Raw genomic sequence first — 20969 nt, 5'->3', positions numbered from 1 at the left:
CAGATGACGTTTCGTCAGTTTCTCCGACACAACATCCTCCTAATCGCTACAATTCTCGCCGCTGTACTCGGAATTGTTGCTGGGATCATATGCCGGTCTCTTAAGCCGTCATCTGACGCTATTCAGATGGTGCAGTTCCCTGGAGAGCTTTTCCTTCGTATGCTGAAGATGCTGATGCTGCCTCTGATAGTCGCCAGTATCATTACAGGTGACCATTCCAAGTCCTTCTTATACAAATACGAGTATTGAAATTGCACCATAATTGAAAACAGACAACCCATATTATGATTTTCTACAAATTCCCGTGTCATTCATATTATGATGAAATCCCGGGTGTTACACATTCTATTTCTCACCATGTTGCACTGGTTGACTTGGCGAAATCATTATCACAATGTTCAACATGGCGTGTAATATTTAGTTGAAGGTGCCCATAGCAAACATTACAAGTTCAACAAATGTACATGCCCTTGATGGAAACGCGAAACTGATAGAACTTAATATTGCCTCATTGCTTTAGGACGGAAACTGCTGCCATATGAATGCTATACTGCACGACACGTTCATCTGAAGACTCCGTAATGTATTAATTTTGCATCCACATACGAAACCGTTGTAATTGTCTAAACTTCGCAAATATCCAATAAATAAATATTCATAATATGTAAGAATATTTGCACTTTTTTCACGTGAAACTAATAAATGTTGTCTGAAAGGTCTGGGGAATATGAAAGGAGCATCTGCCGGAAGGATAGGAGTCCTATCGTTGGTTTATTATGCAAGTACATCCTTGGCTGCAACACTGCTTGGCTTGGCACTAGTCCTGACCATCAAACCTGGAGCATATTCAGACTCGTCAACAACCGATATATCACAAAATAATGTCATGACGTCAGCAACGGATATCTTTCTGGATTTGTTGAGGTAAATTGCTCTTTGTTAATTTGTTGTTTAACGCCACACTAAAAATATCCAACTTATGAGACAGTAGTCTGTATGTATCTGGACCAGACACTCAAGTGACAGCATTAGCATCCGTCGGAATATGAACGTTTTTTGTAGTTTAGTGCATGTTGTATGAATTAATCTACTCTTCGTTTCGGTTACCCTAATGCGCCTATTTCCGTCAATTACAAGCATAATGCTACAGAATTGTGACTGTAATTGTTTTAAATGGTATTATTTGTGACGTTTACGTCCACAAATTTTAATTATATTAAGTTAGTTGTGTTTTTGACTTATCCAATCAGGGATCTCTCATGACATATTCGATAATATCTACCCTTCGTTTCGACCCTTCCATGTGTTTTTGTCGCTCAACTTCAGATATTGGCAAGACTTGCACTGGTGACTTGTTATACTGATGCAGATTTGCATCTATGACATTTTGGCTCATTGGAATCGATTTCGTCTGATAATCAAGACTGGTTGTTTTCTTGGGTTTACGTTATATTTCTGATTATGTACTGAAGGTTTTGGCTGTGTATCTTACATGACGAAATTATCTTAAACTTCGTAACCTCATTCATTCATATACCGTTTCAGAAACATAGTGCCAGACAACATAGTTGCTGCAACAGTCCAACATTCAAGAACTGAGACTAGGACAGAGGATGGTGGCAGCTCCAGTTCTGATTCCATGAATAATACTGGAAATTCTACAGAAGTCAACATGGTGAATGAGCCATCGTCAACAACAAACACGACTGGTTGATGGTGCAAATATCTTAGGTATCTTTAGTGCTCAAGCAACATGCATGTGAACAAAGCAGTCCTCATGGTAATTGGTGTATTCAGCACAGACATGACTGTGTGAGGGATACCAAAGCGTGAGCGCTATCTAGATGTCCTTCTTGGTACCTGACATGCCAAGTGTCTCCTTCTCCAGTTCGCATTCAAATGTCATGAACAAATACAAGTTTCACAGTTCTAACCATTCCAAATCAGCAAATCACTGACCTTTAAGCATTCCAGCATGAAGTGAAGACCCTACTATTCCAAAGAGCCTATGAGGGCGGTGGGGTAGCCTAGTGGTTAAAGCGTTCGCTCGTCACGCCGAAGACCCGGGTTCGATTCCCCACATGGGTACTATGTGTGAAGCCCATTTCTGGTGTCCCCCGCCGTGATATTGCTGGACTATTGCTAAAAGCAGCGTAAAATTGAACTCACTCACCCAAAGAGCCTATGACCTGTGCCTTTGAGCAACATTTGGATTTTAGGTGCCATATAGATTTGAAAACCTCGCAGTTCTTAAATCATTAACTGTTTGTTTGTCAGCTGATGTCATGGGTATGTTGTGTGATTGTCTGTAATTCCCCCAAATTACACTTCTAGGTGTACTGATGTACTGCATTGTTTTCGGGGTGACTCTCAGCCATCTTGGTCGTCGTGGAGCCGTGGTGATAGAGTTCTTCATGGTCATCAACACTGTCACCCAAAACATGATCAAACTGGTGATGTGGTGAGCAGACACAAATTCAATTGTCATCTCAACATCATGTGCACACCCAGTGTTTTCTTCTTACGTTAGTATCATTTAAATCATTTTCGATTTATGTGAAAAAAAGCAGTACCAGCATATTTTTAAATTGGTCTCAGGATATGTAATATTATACAAACTTCACAAAGATAGTGACCAACGTCACCATCATATCATCACCCTTAAAAGTATCCAACTAGCTAAGTAATGAATAGACATGACTTCGACTTTTATATGAACATTAATAGTATATGCATAAAGTTTTCTTTACGCACATATGTATCATTGAAACGTTATAGGATATTTTTTTAATATTATATTTTCACCATGTGTAACATCAACATTACAAAACCAAATTAGACGTGGCCAGTCAAGAGTCAAATAGGTTGATTGTACATACACAAGAGTGTTAGACATATAAATATAATCATAACTGACACACATGTTACATACACAATGTTTAAACAGCTCATTTCTTGATGCTAATATTTGAATCTTCTCCAAAGAGTCACAACATTGAATATCCCCACACTTCCGCGCCATATCATAAAATTGGTTGTATCTGAGTATTGTTTTACACCGCTTTTAGCAATACCACGGCGGGGGACACCAGGGGCTCCTTTCACGAAGCTACCTTTAGTAAGGTTAACCGTAACTCCCTTTCTTTAACATTGCACTAAGGTTACCTTAGTGACTTACGATCACCTTAGTGACTTACGATCACCTTAGTGCTTTGTGAAAGGAGGTCCAGAAGTATCTCATGACATCAGCTGTGTTTCTACATTCATGGAAATGTCTAAACAGAGATTTTATGACTGCTTCACTCAACCTGGCATGCATCACTTGTTTCGTCATCCAAATGTGACTACTATTAACAATTTAAATCATTTTTCAGCGTCGAACCAAATTAACCAGTGAACTGCTACCAAATCAACGTAAAATCATAACTCCGTTTCGGCGCTGTAACTTTAGACTCGCAGTGGAATGTCGCCGCCATACAAACATCCCGTTATAATGAACGCCTCTGCCTCTTTTGTCATACTGCTGGCCTTGATGACATCGAAGATGAAATTCATATTTTATTAACCATTCCCAACAAAAAAACTGACTGTTTACCAAATCATCGGACTCAACCACCGACAACGCAAACCTTCACCCAACTCATGTCATCGGACAATATCCATATCTGAAAATCATTTCTTTCACAAGTTCGCCGTATAAGGAATGAGAAAATGTAACACTGATTAATACTAAACTAACACTGATTAATACTAAACTATAACTTTACTCAGCATATATATTTCTATACTCTATCTATACTGCAAAATATAGGTATTATGGGCCTAGGGCCTAAATTACCGAAAATATATGTCTGTCTGTCTTAAACGTATCCAACTAGCGATATAGTAAATATACATCATAACTGTTACGCACGGGAAAGTACACATTGTTTAAACAGTTCATTTCTTAGATGCTAACATTTGAACCTTCTCCAACGAGTCATAACGTTAACTATTCCACACCTCCGAGCCATATCATAAAATGTGAGTATTGTTTTACACCGCTCTTGTCAATATTCAAGCAATATTACAGCAGGGGTCCCCAGAAATGGGCATCACACATTGTACCCATGTGGGGAATCGAACCCGAGACTTCGGCGAACGCTTTAACCACTGGGCTACCCCACCAGAATCAAAGACCTGAAAGAAAATTATATTAGGCGGCATAGTTCCAAGTTTGAGGACAATAGACATTACTCTTACTGACGCTTTCTTGGCACGTAATGAAACATCTTGGTTACATTTTTCCAAGTTTATTGTGTGTGAGAATCAGATTCTTAAATGTGTATAATGATGTACTACATGGACAAACTGGCCGTCAAATAACCGTCTTTCTTTCAGCGCTATTGGAGCAAGTGCATCTTTCCTAAAGATCTGAATTTTAGTTAATGGCCATTTTCTGTACATGTATTTAGAATATTAAGTTGTCTGTTAACCAACAAAACAATCTGACGCTAACATAACATTGTCTGCTAAAATAACATCAAAACTTCTATTAAACATAGAAGAATGCTTTCATCTCTATAATGTCTTTTTGATTAGTGCATAAAGTGTAAGTGTAGACCTGAGGTAGAATAATTCTTTCTAAAGCCAGCTTGAACTTCAGGACGTGACGTCAGATCACTCGAAGTTCCAAGCCCTTTGTTCTTTGAATGTGGGTAGCGATTTTAAGGCAGAGATTTATTCGGTCATAGTTTATCATTAGTTCGATGATGATCGGAATTGCCAATGTGTCAGCAATAAATATTGTTGTACAAGGCAGTAATACAAGCAACCTTGATGTGTTCCAGGTATTCACCACTTGGCATCCTGTTTCTCATCACTGGCCAGATAATGTCCACAAGTGACATGACGGAGACTGGGCAAACACTGGCTATCTACATTGCAACTGAAATGGCCGGATTGGCAATCCATTCATTGGTGGTCCTTCCATTCTTGTATTTCATCCTGACCAGAAAGAACCCATATACAATATACCTCAAGGCAATACAAGCTCTACTGACAGCCTTTGCAACAAGCTCCAGGTATATACTTCCTCAGTTTCTCCTTAACTCACTGAACCTTTCAGCAAAATGTTGAAATGATTTTATCAGACTTGTACTGCCAACACAGACACTGACTCTCGATATGGTTCACATGGCTTAACGGCTAACGGCTTAACGGCTATGAACATAAGAGGATAAGTTGTCGAGAGGACATACCCCGAGAATATCAGCGGTCAAATTCAAGCAGTACAAAGATCATTTCTCAAAAACTGTGTCACCACACTGTGCACAAACCTTTCACTAGATGTGACTTTGTGGTTGGTCAAGGTTAGACTAAAGTCAACTTAGAAGACAGTGGATTCGCCATCGTCAGTTAGGGAAACAAGGTTAACTCAATCTGTATGAAACATACTATATCGAATGTAAGTAGCATTTGCATTTGCATAAGCATTAAATGGTACCCTCCCATGTCAGTAGAGGTTGCAACTGAACTTATATTCTGTAGACTTGACATCAGTTCATTTTTCAGTCTTGAAGTAATATTATCGCACTGTGATCGTGTCGAGGTTTGTTTATCACGATGAATATGTATATGACATACATTGTGGTGCTATTTTGTGTTAATTTCCATCGTTAAATGGAAAAGGCTAAGCATCCCCTGCAATATCGGTATCGGACGTCTGAGTCTCATGTGCATGGTAACCTTTTATCCAGTGCCGCTACACAGCCCGATGCAGTTTGATTCGATCCAAACCGTGTCCTAGCGGAAGACCGTGTCCTGAAAAAGACAAAATTTGTTTTGAATGCGAGTTCCAGATGTGGTGATCATAATAACTGTGTTTCCAGTGCTGCCACGCTGCCAGTGACGATGCAGTGTGTGGAGCAGCGGATGAAGATGGACACACGGATTTCCCGTTTCATCCTCCCAGTGGGGGCCACAGTCAACATGGACGGCGGTGCTGTGTTTGCTGCCATTGCTCCGATGTTCATAGCCCAGTACAATGGAATCAGCCTATCATTTGGAGATGTCATCATTGTAGGGTATGTTGATGGCCATGGAAGACTTCAAAAGTTTTAATTGTATCTTATTTACCAAAAGTCATTTAGATATCATGGCGCTAATCTATAAAAAAGCAGCCATATAGCACGCTAAGGAACACTGCCACGAAAGCTCAAAATCACAAGCTAAAACTAGCACCATCTTATCCAGTTTAACAGCTGCTCCTGCCAGTGTTCAAGCTGTTGTACCTGTTACCGATTTTGTTCTTCATAAAACATCCGTATGCCACATCACTAGACCTATAACTCCCAAATAAAAAAACGCAACTCGTATATTTAACCATATCTATTCCAGTTTAACCGCTATTTTGAGCAGTGTTGGAGCCGCTGCTGTTCCTGGTGCTGGTTTTGCTGTTCTGCTGCTTGTCCTAAGATCTGTCGGACTTCCAGATCGGGGCATCGCTTACTTGGTCACCGTTGACTGGTTGATGTAAGCTTTCGCCATTAAGTCTTCTGGCTGCCAAAATTTCAACTGGTCTTTATAAAAATGTACAAAGTGAAGTGAGGTGAGGTGAAATAGGGTTTAACGTCGTGCTTGAGAATATTTCGTTCATATGACGACGTGCATGCGTGTGTATGTGTAAGTGCGGCTGCTTGTACTAGAACAGTCTGAAGCTGGGTTTATAGTGCTAGCCCACTGAGATACCATGCCGCAGTGAAGCATGAATACCCCACTCAGACACATTATACTGACTCCGAGCCGACCAGTCCTTGTTGTACCCATTAATGCCGGGCGCAAGGCAGGGACCAACAAGTACCATATTTTAACGTCTTTTGGTATGACGCGGTCGGGGATCGAACCCACGACCTTCCGCTCTCCGGGCGGACGCTCTAACCACTACACCACGGAGGCGGTCTCAAAGTGAAGTGAATAGAGGGTGAAAGGGTACTGGTTCCTACCGGTGGTTTTATATATTTTCCTGCAGTGTATGTTTGATATGGTATAACGTGAAGCAAAACAGTTAATACTTTGATTTTGAAACTGAGTAGTTTTGTCGATAGTTCTCAGAGGTTGTGTGTTATGTTTAAGGATTGCATTGATTACATATTTCAAATGTTATTGTGATGCTCCTTACAGACTTACCAACTCAACACTCAAAGACTTCGTTTACAAAGCTGAAATACTATCGACTACAATCCTACATTCTCTCTTTCCAGAGACCGTTTTCGCACAATGGTAAATGTGGTTAGCGATTGTCTGGTCGTAGGAGTTGTCTCCCATTACACGAAGCTCCCGCCACGTGACACATCGGAGACACAAAGTGAACCCCTGCGGGAGGAACGGGAGATGCTGGAGCATGACCTGGTGTGAAGTCCAACCATCAAGTTTCCTACCATACTTGACAGATTGTATTTTGTAATTTTCAAATGCATGTAACTGCTTTGGATTTTTGACAGTTACACTTCATTAAGTTATGTTTAATCATGCATTGCCTGCTGTCACAAAAACAGTTTCCATTTTCCAAATTATTCCATTTACAAAGATGAGACTTCCGCCTACTTTGTGTTTAAAAGTCAGTTTTGTTTTTCAGTAACAACAATATGTGAAAACTTTTTCGGCATATATTAATAAATTAGATGGAATATGACGCAAGGTTGTTTTGCATGGATTTTATGTTCACAAGTGCATTTACTTCAATTAACATGTACCATGGCAGCATTTTAAAGAAAATCAATTTAATTCATGACAGTAAATATCGGATTAATGTCCAACTTCATATCAATGCAAAATCGGTATCCATATATTGTATCCCTATTTCTAACAACAACCCATCTACCAAACAGAGAAATGTATCGTTTTGGGGCCACTGGAAATGCATCATTTACTTCCTTCTTCAGTGCTAACATGATTGAGTATCTTCCTCAGGTTGAAATGGGCGAATTTCATTTGTCATGAATTTACAAATTTTCAAATAGTTAAAACAGCTTTTTTGAAAACTAAATCCGACTTTGGACACATTTAACCTTACCCACGCATTAAGTCTTGCGTCTTCTTACGGCGAAAATCAGAGGGCCAGCTGAGGGCCAATCTTCCTGTCTGGATATTGAAGCGACTATAACCTCGCATGAGTAATGAGTGAGTGAGTTAAAATTATAGTCACACCAGCAACAGTTCAGCCATATCGTGACTAAAACAATTCATTTACTTATAAGTTAAAGTTACATTATAAAATTTGTCGACAAAGAACAGTAAAATTACTACATTATCATAGATAGAGAATTAGAAGTAGCATGGAACTTTAAAATTAAACCTCCATTATGGACAACACAATACATAAACGGGCTGGACATCACCAGCAACTGAAGAAAGATCACTATGCTAAGGACCATTGGGACTTACAGTACTAGATTTATATCATCCTTTAACTGACGATTGTAGTCAAATATAGCCATAAATCAAAATTACAAAAAATACTACGTTTAAAAAATCTGGTAAGTTTAACTTGTTGAGTGCTGCCATAGGAGCAAAATCAGCGATCGTGTTGCCTGAAATACCAGCATGGCTGGCTAACCAACAGATGACGATGTCGTATTGGGCAGTAGCAAGATCATTATACAATTCAATTATTTCAATTAAACGTGGATGTTTATAAGAGATATTTTAATAGCCTGATGGCACGAGAGCGAGTCTGAATAAATGATATATTGTTTATATTTAGTTTTAAAAAATATATTTAAGCGCTGTTGACATGGCATCTGCCTCGGCTGTGACAATAGAGCTATCGCCTTGTAATCTAGAATATATTGTTCTGGATCCAATGACACTGGCACAAGCGCAATCATCCTTGGATCCATCTGTAAATAAGGATTTGTATATATCATATTTACTTTTTAATTGATTAAATGTTTGTTCATATTGTAATTCACTAGTTTCGGATTGTTTAAACGTTGTCAGTGTTTGGTCAATCTGTGGCCTCACTAATAGCAAAGGAGGAGAAGAACTCAATGCCAGCAGCAGAAAGGAAAGGTTTTACTCTTATTCCTGGAGGCGGAATAAGAGAGGACTTCTTGTTATACAGATCCTCACGAAGAAGAATTAAAATACAGTTATAGTCCGTTTGACTTCATTTCTGACCGATGAACACAAACACAAAATCTAATAATTACAACCAAACCAAATTTTGCACAGTCACATGAAATTGACACATCAACTCTCTGATGATTTGTCTCATAATGTTGGACACCCGAATAAAAAGATGTTTAACAAACGATCATTATTTTTCGCTATCTCTTACGAGGGAGGACCACCTGCTAGTAGAACAGCCAGGTAATCAACAAGCGCGTGCAGTGAAATTTTAATTTCACACGTACAAGTCGCACACCTGGCTGTCTTCACCACCGTCTTCTTGCATAGGACTCCTGGCAAACATATATAGTATAATATGAAATACAAATATTCATTAATGATTCAGAAATGCACAATAATGTACAAGAATTGCCATGAGCATGGCACATGGCATGGCATGACAGCCGATTAACAGAACCGGGCCAATTCTGCCACCCGCCTTGGTGAAGTTGATGTCAAAGTGGAGTGTTGGGCAATAGGAACACGGTTTCTGGGTCCTATGCCCTCAACCACCAGAATCCCTTCCTTCACCGACACATGGGCGCAACCCATTGCAAACATTCGGTCGCCTCTTACGACCAGCAATGGAGTACTGTGGACACATTCTACCCTGGGTCCTTGCGGGGGAAGAGCTGTTTGCGTAACCCAGTACTCACCACGAGGAGGTTGTTCTTCACGAGTGCCGACTGCATGAGTGAGTCAGTGAGTTTAGTAAATGGCTGAAGCCATCGAGGCACAGTGCCACACAACATGAACGAGGTCACAAGCGTGCAGTGTATCCACCCTGTCGATTTATGTTAAAATTACATTGCTCTCAGTGATGAACGGTATGATTTATTCTTTCATATAAATCGTTCGTGAGTGAACTTGGTGAGTATCTGTGCTTTGGGTCTGTATATGTGTCATCACGTGACTGTCTGTTTCCTTGTGGTCATATGATGTAGCATGCTCATAAAATGTTAATTACCCTCTGCAACGAAGAAACTGAACCTGTGACAGATCATTAAAGGCACACCACATCTGTGAAATCTCAAAATCAGGAGCCCATCACAACACATTCCTACAAGCGACACAACGAAACCGTGCACGCATAGCTGACTGTTTATGGGATATTTACGTATCAATGCTGAAGTCGATACATATTATGACAGACCCGTGAAGATCCGGGGTAGAATAGGTCTTCAGCAACCCATGCTTGCCACAAAAGGCGACTATGCTTGTCGTAAGAGGCGACTAACGCGATCGGGTGGTCAGGCTCGCTGACTTGGTTGACAGATGTCATCGGTTCCCAATTGCGCAGATCGATGCTCATGCTGTTGATCACTGGATTGTCAGGTCCAGACTCGATTATTTACAGACCGCCACCATATAGCTAGAATATTGCTGAGTGCAGCGCAAAACTAAACTCACTCACTCACATATTATGAAAGAACAAAAACATGAGTTGAGCTACGCCAATATATTTTTTGTCGGTAAGCTGTCTCGATTATGGGAAGAAACAGATTATTACGAACTGAAAAGGACCACTAATTTGTGTTCATTAATAGCGTAGATCGCCTAAACATACAGAAATTGTCCGGGGCAAAAGTTTGTTATGTCTCATTTATATATAATCTTGTGTGTGCATAATGACAAAATAGCAAGAATGGATCACAGAAAAGTGGCATAAAACATGACAATAAGGACAATAAAAACATATTCACAAAGTCTCTTGTTAAGTAAATATGATAAATTATTGTTAATATGTTAAACTCCATTGAATCCCCGCTTACACCTTTAAACGTTTCCAGTGAAAACACAAACCTAAATATCTGTGACCAGAAAGAGTTCATGATGTGAAAACAAATCGTTTGTGTAGATATATTTCCTCTCATAATTCATACGTTGTGGACACTCTGCTGACTCTACAAATGTGTATGGAACGATGAAGTTTTGGCATTGTGGCAAAACCAAGGGTAAGTACACTGTGCAAATTAATCTTAAATTCAAAGACAGCCTCAGTTGAAGATATGTACTCTTCAATATTTTGTTTTGTTCAAACCCTCAAAACAAACATTTTCGTAACTGTTTCCGTGCATCTATTTTTTCGGTTTAACTTTTAAAACGCAACAGGCATAATTACCAGAAATAATAATGTGTGTCCAGATCAATCTGTGTACAATAACTGTACTATTCTAATGCAGATGAAGTTCCTTAAGTTTCTCCGACACAGCATCCTCCTCGTCTCTACAATTCTCGCCGTGGTACTGGGAATTGTTGCCGGGATTTTGTGTCGGTCTCTCAAGCCGTCCTCTGAGGCTATTCACTTGGTGCAGTTTCCCGGAGAGCTTTTCCTTCGTATGCTGAAGTTACTGATGCTGCCACTGATAGTCGCCAGTATCATTACAGGTAAAGTTACCACCTTCTTGTTGCACAAATTTGGTTATTAAAGTTGTACCATAAACCATACAAAACATGTCTTTGTCTATTTGTTGCTGTAAAAATATAAAATTAATGACATCTCAGCTGTCACAGTATATTTTTTGTTCTCATTATCTTACGTTATATTACAATTCTCACATTACACTTATACTGATGTAGCTATGACAACTGCTACGATTATATGGATTGAGACTTAAACCCTGCCTGATATTGAAAGCGATCGTATCTACTTTACCCTCGTTTCAATGTCTCAGAGTTATGCATGCTGGATCTCGACGATGGTGGGCTCCAGTACCTTATTCGCAAATGATTGTATATCACTTGCTTGTCCTCACGATTGCCAAAAGATGGGAAAAGGAAAACGAAAGGCATTCTAAAGGCATTACTCCCGCATGTATAAACGCACACTGGTACATTTGCATGAGTATTGAAAGCATTGACAACTCACTCACTTACTTACTCTTGCCCTTGCCCTTGGAAGAGGAAAAGTCAAACTGAAATGTGTGAAAATGTTTAACCACGTTTTAATTTAATAGAAACGACACACCCTTTCCACATCTTGTAAGATATACTCATGGGAACGAATAAGGGAACTAATGAAAGTACAAGTGTTCCTTAACTCTTTTCAAGGTTTCTGCACAAGCCTTGCTTTGCACTGTGGGTTGAATTCTGGACTTGCAGTGAAAATTAAAGAAGCGACCTTTCCTTTCCTTTACAAGCAACCACCTTTGTCAAAATGTGCTCACATGAAGGCAAACCAGAGTTATAATTTGTTTGTCCATCAATACGATATGTAAGTCTTGGTCATATTTCCTTGCTGGAACCTTTAGTAACCGTCACACGTTTAATAAACTCAGAACTTGTTTGAAACGTCGCTTTGCTAGAATGTGATCTATAAGCAGTAAGACTGGAACTGATTTATGTGATATGAACTTGCCATGTCGTGTGACTGGTATATATATATCAGAAGAAGTTTCTGAAATAATCACACGACACGGAAGTTCTCCAACATGTTTCACTTTTATCTTCAGGGAGAAGTGTTGGAGAAGATCCGTGTCGTGTGTGATTATTTCAGAAACTATATATATATATACTACACGCTCGGTATTCTCATCACTTTCTCTATATATATAGACTTGAATCTTGAAGGCTTGCAGCTTTCTGTGTCTATTTAATATGATTGCTTTTAAAGGAAAACAAAAAGGAAAAGCTCGCTTCTTTAATTTTCACTGCATGTGAAACGTGCACATTGGTTTTTGTTCCATTTTATGAACTTGACTTGCATTTCTTTTGTGATTATTATATATCAGATTGGTACTTTATAATATGAAGCTAATACCTGTTGTCTAAAAGGTCTTGGGAATATGAAAGGATCATCTGCCGGAAAGATAGGTGCATTGTCTATGGTTTACTATGCAAGTACCTCTGTTGCTGCAACACTGGTAGGCTTGACATTAGTCCTGACAATCAAACCAGGAGCATATTCAGGCTCGTCAACAAGTGATGTATCACACAACACCGCCATAACATCAACAGTGGATATGTTCTTGGACATATTAAGGTAAGGCATACTGTTTAGATTTTGGAGTCTGTACCAGACAATCGACTAAATGATTAACGCAACTTGGGGTGCTAACTCTGTTCATGAAGGCGATGTAAGGCATTAACGTGGAAATGATATAATGACACTATATGTACTAACAAAGCTATGTGTGTTATTTCAGACATGTATACACATATCTTTGCAGTGTTACTTCGTGAAAAGAAAGAACATATTTATTCCAAATACATAATGTATTACTCTAGGCTTTTATTACGTTACTCACGTTATTCTCTGGCACTGACGTTATATATCTCAAATATGTGTTGGAGGTTCTTAGTTTGGCTTTTGACATCATTATTTCATTATTCTACAGTTTGAGATCAATTTGTACCTTCGTTCACTGATATTATTGTTCTATAGAAACATAGTGCCAGACAATATAATGGCTGCCACAATGCAACACACAAGCACTGAGACAAGGACAGAGGAGGGTGGCAGTTCAAGTTCCGAATTCGGGAATAATACTGGAAATTCTACACAAGTCAACATGATAAACCAGCCAGCTTCGACAAGGCAAACGCGGGTCGTTGATGGTGCAAATATCTTAGGTATACTAAAACTCAAACAATATGCATATGTATGACGAGTCAAATATCCAATCTTGGAACGTATTTCGTGTATAAGTGCTAGTCTGTCTCACAGTCACTGAACCACATTATTTCCCCTACTACGTATACCTAGCCCTCCCTACAGTGCTAAAGCCCTAAATGAAGCCCTTTACTCAGGTAAAGGCATTGCCTGTTTTGCAAATTAAATGGTGTCTTCATTGTTGAAGATGAATGGCATGTGTTTTATATCTGTGATGCATATTCTCATATCAGAAATAAGTACATATCAAAATATTTTAGTAAATGTCCATCAATTATTAATTTTATATCTATATTACAGAGTAAAAATGTTAATATCATCAAGGATGTATGTCTATTTTTATACTTTGTTGACAAGAAACACAAATTTAAATGAAATACATTATATGTGCTCTAATTATTCATCAATTTATGAATATGTATTTTGGGCCGGAGGCCTGTTACTGAAATAAAATTCTGTTCTGTTCTGTTCTAAAGCCCTAAATGAAGCAAATTTAGTTTTACTCTGGTTCAGGATCTCCCATCTCACTTGGGCTCCTTTTCCATGGGTTTATCTGTTACTGTCAAAATTATATATTCAGAGACTAAGCGTTAGTCTAGTACAAGTGCATAATGACGAATATCATGAAACACTGTGTGCCACTATTGTCTCTTCCATTTACCTCTACGAAACGAAACTTTGATAACTATTTGAAACATACATAATTCATATCAAGATCTAAGTTTACAAAGAGTATTTCAAAACCTATGTATTGGAAAATCTTATTTGAAACATATATAATTCAAAACCTCGATATTGTGTTCTGCAGTATGTCATATTCTCATCACACCGTCGGTATGGAAAGTGAGTGAGTGAGTAAATATTTAACGTCACATCGGCAATATCTCAGCCATATCGTGACGAAAACAACTTATACAATAAAAAGTAAAAATGCTTTGAAGATTAAAACCTGTCGACGATGGACAGTAAAAATACCAGAGAATCACAGCTATGAATATAAAACTAGCGAGCAAAGCTAAAACATTCCAATTAAAGAAGACAATACAGTATAAAAGACGGGCTATAGATCGCCAACAACTGAAGGTAGATCACCATACTAGGAACCATGGGGACTTACATTAATTTTGCTACCTGCATGGACCCTAGCTGGATTTACACCATACCTTCAGCCGCTGGCGATTGAAGGAAAACTTAGCCTGCAGTTAAAAGAACAAATATACTACGTTTAAAATATGGTAAATTTACATTTTACTTTGAAAGGTTTGGGACTTACGTACCCACTCAGGAGGCGGTATGGAAAGCTTGATCGAAATACATGGATGTTATACTGTTGCACAATGAGTGTAGCAGGGACCTAAGCCATGTTATTGTTATTCAAAGACTTTACCATCCCAAACAAAACCTCAGAGTTATTTAGTCTTCTGAATCTTTGAAGAACTGAATTGCTGCATTTTGCTAGCTATTGTCTTGGGCGTTATGTTACGATTATATTTCTTTCAGGTTTACTTATGTACTGCATTGTTTTCGGTGTGACTCTGGGGCAGTTAGGCCGTCACGGAGCACTGGTGACAGAGTTTTTTGCTGTCATCAACGCAGTCACACTAAGAATGATCAGACTTGTCATGTGGTGAGTCAACACAGCTTCAAAGTCATCTCAGGATCAGATGTATACATAATACGTTCTGACATCAAAGCACCATGCGAACGTTTTCGGATTAATATATAAATATTCTGTTCCAGCATATTTATCAATGTTATCCATGCAAACTGAAGACATGGTGATGGTTAAGTAGGGACCGTTCATAATTTATGGCTAGGGGGTGGTGCATGGTTGATGATTTTTCAAGGGGTCACCCACTTTGTTCGATATTCTTGGGTGTGTTCCAGCAATTTTGTACATCACAATATATGGGAAGGTGGGGTGGGGCATTGAATCTGTACATGGCATGCAGGAGGGGTCACTTATTTTGTATTATCCTACAATCTCCAGCGGCTGAAGGGATGGTGTATATCCAGCTAGGGTCCATGCAGGTAGCGAAAATAATGTAATGATTATTTAAGTCCCCATGGATCCTAGTATGGTGATCTGCCTTCAGTTGTTGGCGATCTATAGCCCGTGTTTTCCTTGATGTAAATTCTGGTATTTGTATACCATGAGAAGACTTAGTGGTACCATTCTGTTATGGTTTCGGAGTAATCGCATGAATGCCTCAACTATCAGTTTAGTGTGTTTGTATCACTAGGAATATGTATGCAGCAAGTGTTGTGGTGCCATGTTCCTGTACTCAATTTTCCTTTGTATTCATTACAGTGGGCCTTAAGTGACCTTACATCATTTGCATGCAGAAAATATTTAGATTTACTCGGAACCTCTAGAATGCTGTCTCGGGTACATGACCACAGTATCCCCCATGTCCAACCGGACAGCTTTGTTGTGAAAGACAAATCTGTATAAGGATACAGTGAGATTCGTGTGAAGGTAGTCCATTGTCAAGAAAACGACAACGCCTGTATCGAATGTAAATCTCAGCCTTATGAACTTCATAAATTTGTTTCCAGTGCTGCCACGCTGCCAGTGACGATGCAGTGTGTCGAGGAGCGGATGAAGGTGGACACTCGGATTTCCCGCTTCGTCCTCCCAGTGGGAGCCACAGTCAACATGGACGGCGGTGCTGTCTATGCTGCCATTGCTCCCATGTTCATTGCTCAGTACAATGGAATCAGCCTATCATTTGGCAATGTGATCATTGTAAGGTATGTTGCTGATCCTGTTTGACTGGAACACGTTTTAACCCTCAAACGTATACCCTGGGTCTTTGAGGCCCACCTTGGTGTTTTCATGTATACAAAAACTTTAATATTATAAGCACGATAATTTCGCTGCATGTATTCCTCCAAAAGGTCAAAATCTTAATTCTTCAAAAACTATTGGGAGTAGATGTAAAAAGTTTTAAAATTATTTAACAACAGATTTGCTTGGTAACACTGAGGTATACCTTGGGCTTGGGAGGCCCAGGTAAATGGCTTTTTGCTAACTACGGACTGTGAAACGGTCCATGTGCCAGATGATGTAATTGCGTCAGTAGCACTTCACAATGAGCAAAAGGGGGAGATCAGGGGAAAGTGTCGTTGAGGAAAGTGATATTTTACTTTCTGACGACAGTTCTTCCGAATGTGATTTTGTTCCTTTGGACTTTTCCGATGAATACTCGACAGATTATGAATCTACAGAAACATCTGGTGATGAGTCAATGCGTTCGTCTCATTCAGAAGACCAAGTGTTATCTTGGAAAAGACAGAGGAAAACTCCCCCTGGATCTAGTCGTACTCCTCAACGACATATCATCCATGGTCGAATCCAAAGAGTAATCAATGCTGACAACGTTGTCCATGAAGAAAACACGTATACAAAATATATTACAGGAAACATGGTGGACACCATTGTGAAACTTACTGACATTCAAGGAAAGAAAGTAATAGCAGATAAGGGGACAGTCGATACAGAATGAGAAAGATACAGACAAGACAGTAATATTGACATTCATAGGAATTCTACTGAAATGTGGACATCTGAAACAAAACATGGTGGACAGCAATGTCTTATGGGATAAAAAGTATGGAGTTCCTATTGTGAGAGATATCTTGTCTCAAAACACATTCAAGTCTCTGATGAGTAAATTGAGGGTTGGTGACAAGGAAACAAGAGGTTTCAGACACGCAAAAGACAAATTGGCGGAGACAGAGATGTCTGGGATGAGTTTGAAAATGCTCTGAGAAAACATTATGTTCCGGGTGAAACCCTCACTGTAGACGAGCAGCTTGTACCGTTCTGTGGTCGGTGCTCGTTCATCCAGTACATGCAGCAAAACCAGACGGCTTTATGATTTTCTGGATTGTAGATTCTGACAACAGCTACCCCCTCAAAGGACTAGAACTGTTGTCAAAAGGATTCACTATGGTTCGGACATTCTGTCAGAATAAGCAGCACCTCTTTCACACACATCCAGAGTTCCGAACAAAGAAACGAACAGGTCCACCAACACGACATCAATCTTTGGATTCCAGGGCACGACATACACATCCACCACACACGACATACACGTCCACCACACACGACATACACCACACCACGACAGATACACACCACACACATCCACCACACGACATACACCACACACGACATGTCCACCACACACGACATACACATCCACCACACCACACACACATCCACCACACATCCACGACGACACACGTCCACCACACGACGACATACACATCCACCACACGACATCCACCACACACGACACACACATCCACTCACACACAAACACACACGTCCACCACACACGACATACACGTCCACCACACACGACATACACATCCACCACACAATACACCCACATCGACTACACACGACACGACATACACACATCCACACACTACACAATACACCCACATCGGACAAACACATCCACCACACACACGACACAGACATTCACCACACAATAATACTTCCACTACACAATAAACCCACCACACACGACACACATCCAACACACACAGCACACACAAACATGTCCACCGATGTATAGTCGAAATTGCTAGACATCGGACACATGCACCCACCACGAAATACACACACGACACACACATCCACAACACAATACACCCAGTGCACAATACACCATCATCCACGACACACACATCCACCACACAATACACCCACCACACACGACACACACATCCAACACACACAGCACACACAAACATGTCCACCGATGTATAGTCGAAATTGCTAGACACGATATGCTTACGTTATGCAGTCTCTCACCACTCATACAATATCGGTGATATAGCCTAAAACATTTTCGATTTAAGTATGACAATGACAAATTACACATCAAGATAACAATTACCCATAGTGTTACATACCCTTTGGACACAACCATTTGTTCATGACGCTCCATGATTATGTTGCCAAAGTGCAAGTGCATCACACTATATAAAGAATACTAGAATGTAAACTTTCCTGAAGTATGGTATGACTGGTCCTTTGAGGTCCATGGTGTATGGAATACGATGTTAAAAAGGGTATACGTTTGAGGGTTAATTGCATTACATTTACCAAAAGTTTTAACGTTCTCTAAAACATGGTAAAACTTCATATCGTGATCCAGAGGACACGCTGGACAACATTGCTTCCATTCCTAAAATACAACTTTCAAACCACAATCTAAAATAATATATTGTATTCCAGTTTAACAGCTATTCTAAGCAGTGTTGGAACTGCCGGCGTTCCTGGTGCTGCTTTGGCTGTGCTGCTGCTTGTCCTGAGATCTGTTGGACTCCCGGATCGGGGTATCTCTTTCTTGGTCACTGTTGAATGGTTGATGTAAGCTGTCTTTACTACAGAATTTCCCATCTCCCTATACTTACTTTTGGTCAACTTGCAAAAGTGTACATAGTGATGTTTATAGAAGTGAACAGTGGCAGGTCTTCTTTACGATAACTGACATTAAGATATCAAGATACGTTGAGGAGGAACAGTTATATATTTTCTCTAACACAATTTCGATAGTTCTCAGGAGATTATAAGTAATCTTAATTTAAGTGTTCAAGGTTCATACTGTATACCTGATCTTTAATATTCTCTGGCTAGTCTCATTAACATCCTAAACACTGGATTTCCTCGTTGAGCATTGAATATACATGTGCACATCCTGTTAAAAAGGCTGTTGACAAACCTTTTCATTCTATTTTCCAGGGATCGTTTCCGCACAACGGTAAATGTGGCAAGTGATTGTCTGGTTGTTGGAGTTGTCTCCCATTACACGAAGCTCCCGCCACGTGACACATCAGAGACACAAACTGAGCCTCTACAGGAGGATCAGGTGATGCTGGAGAATGACCTGGTGTGAAGCAGAAATCATCTCTTTGCTCCTTCAATATTTTATGTTTTATCAAATAATGCTTTCTGTCACAAAATCTGTCCAGGTAATCAAACATTTGAACAGTTCTTCAGTAAAATCGTTTGAAAAACATAACTGACTGTAAATATCACTTACTGTATATAATAATGAACACAAGACACAAACCCATCCCAGTGTCATTTCTGTCTCTATCATTAAACCCTGAAAATATCCAGTTGCACACAGATTTAACTCCGTCAATTTTTCTTAACACTTGCAACACGATAGTTAGAACATAGTTTAAAAAAGATCGATATCGGAAATATCGATGATAATCATTATTAATGATTATCGATATGAAAATTGTGTAATCAATAATATCGGAAACGAATGATTCTGCTGAAATAATTTTTAAATTTACTCAGAAAATACAGGTTAGGTATATTTTTATGTTCAGGACGGTAATGTGTTGGTAATCCAAGCCCAAATATGTTACCACTCACATTAATTTCTTTCCGATTTTTAGTCAGTTTTGCTGAAAGTTGCTTCTCTGATATTCATCGATAATCGACCGATATTCATTCAATGATGATAGATCTCTGTGATCGATATCGATAGCCAACCCTTATAATTTGACTGGATCATCTCAAACATCACCTCAATGCCAAATGTCATTGACTGCCCAATTAGGGAGACATCTGACCAGTTGACACAGTGATCACGTGATATCCGCCCTTTTCATTTTGGATGGCAGGTAAGGAACGGCAAAACAAATATCACCAAGAATGGTAAATTGTCGGTAAGTGAGACACAGCAGCGTGTATCGTGTAGTGCTGATAATACGGATTCATCAACTTTGAATGAAAAATATTTTGATTGTGCGGATGAATATTAATACCGTGGAATGTATTTTCAAAGCAATAATATATTTTCTGTATCTGTGAAAACTCAGTATGACCAAGCAACAAGAGCAATGTATTTCATCTTACGTTTACATAGTCTTTGAAACCCAACTCGTTGACGTTATGGTAAAACCAAAACACTGGTATGAATGTGAAATGTTGGGCTATGATCATTATAAACGCACTGAAAAGAAAAGCACATTTCTTGCAATGCTATGTGGTGAACTTGGTAGAACCCACATTTTGTAGATGTTAAGTTAAGATGTTAAATCTCTGGTTGAAGTTTTTGTCAGAAAAAAGTAAGAAACTATCGTTTGTATTGTGTTCAGCTTGATACAGAGACTCCATTGTAATTCAATGGACTTAGGTATTTCGTATGATTTATGTCATCGTCCT

The 20969-nt window shown here is 39.4% G+C and overlaps 1 protein-coding gene across 1 annotated transcript; it reads left to right on the top strand.

Annotated features, from left to right (window-relative positions):
* Positions 1-2342: 2342 nt before the first annotated feature.
* LOC124256941 (excitatory amino acid transporter-like) lies at positions 2343-19680 on the top strand. Its single transcript, XM_046690903.1, has 8 exons — positions 2343-2461; positions 4830-5063; positions 5871-6065; positions 7242-7389; positions 11334-11538; positions 15263-15389; positions 16322-16516; positions 19527-19680. Exons 1-8 carry the CDS (start codon positions 2343-2345, stop codon positions 19678-19680), a joined length of 1377 nt encoding a protein of 458 aa, XP_046546859.1.
* Positions 19681-20969: the final 1289 nt, after the last annotated feature.

The sequence above is a fragment of the Haliotis rubra genome, unplaced genomic scaffold, assembly GCF_003918875.1.
Source record: "Haliotis rubra isolate DU_JTF1 unplaced genomic scaffold, ASM391887v1 Scf644, whole genome shotgun sequence".
Classification (NCBI taxonomy): Eukaryota; Metazoa; Mollusca; class Gastropoda; order Lepetellida; family Haliotidae; genus Haliotis; species Haliotis rubra.
The sequence above is the reverse complement of the archived record's forward strand: the minus strand, read 5'-3'. Positions and strand labels throughout refer to the sequence as shown.

Excerpts from the sequence above, each read along its gene's own strand:
- LOC124256941 (XM_046690903.1), top strand. The coding sequence starts at position 2,343 with ATGTACTGCATTGTTTTCGGGGTGACTCTCAGCCATCTTGGTCGTCGT. Across the intron at positions 5,064-5,870 it reads GCCTTTGCAACAAGCTCCAG|TGCTGCCACGCTGCCAGTGA; the intron begins GTATATACTTCC and ends CTGTGTTTCCAG. Across the intron at positions 6,066-7,241 it reads GGAGATGTCATCATTGTAGG|AGACCGTTTTCGCACAATGG; the intron begins GTATGTTGATGG and ends CTCTCTTTCCAG.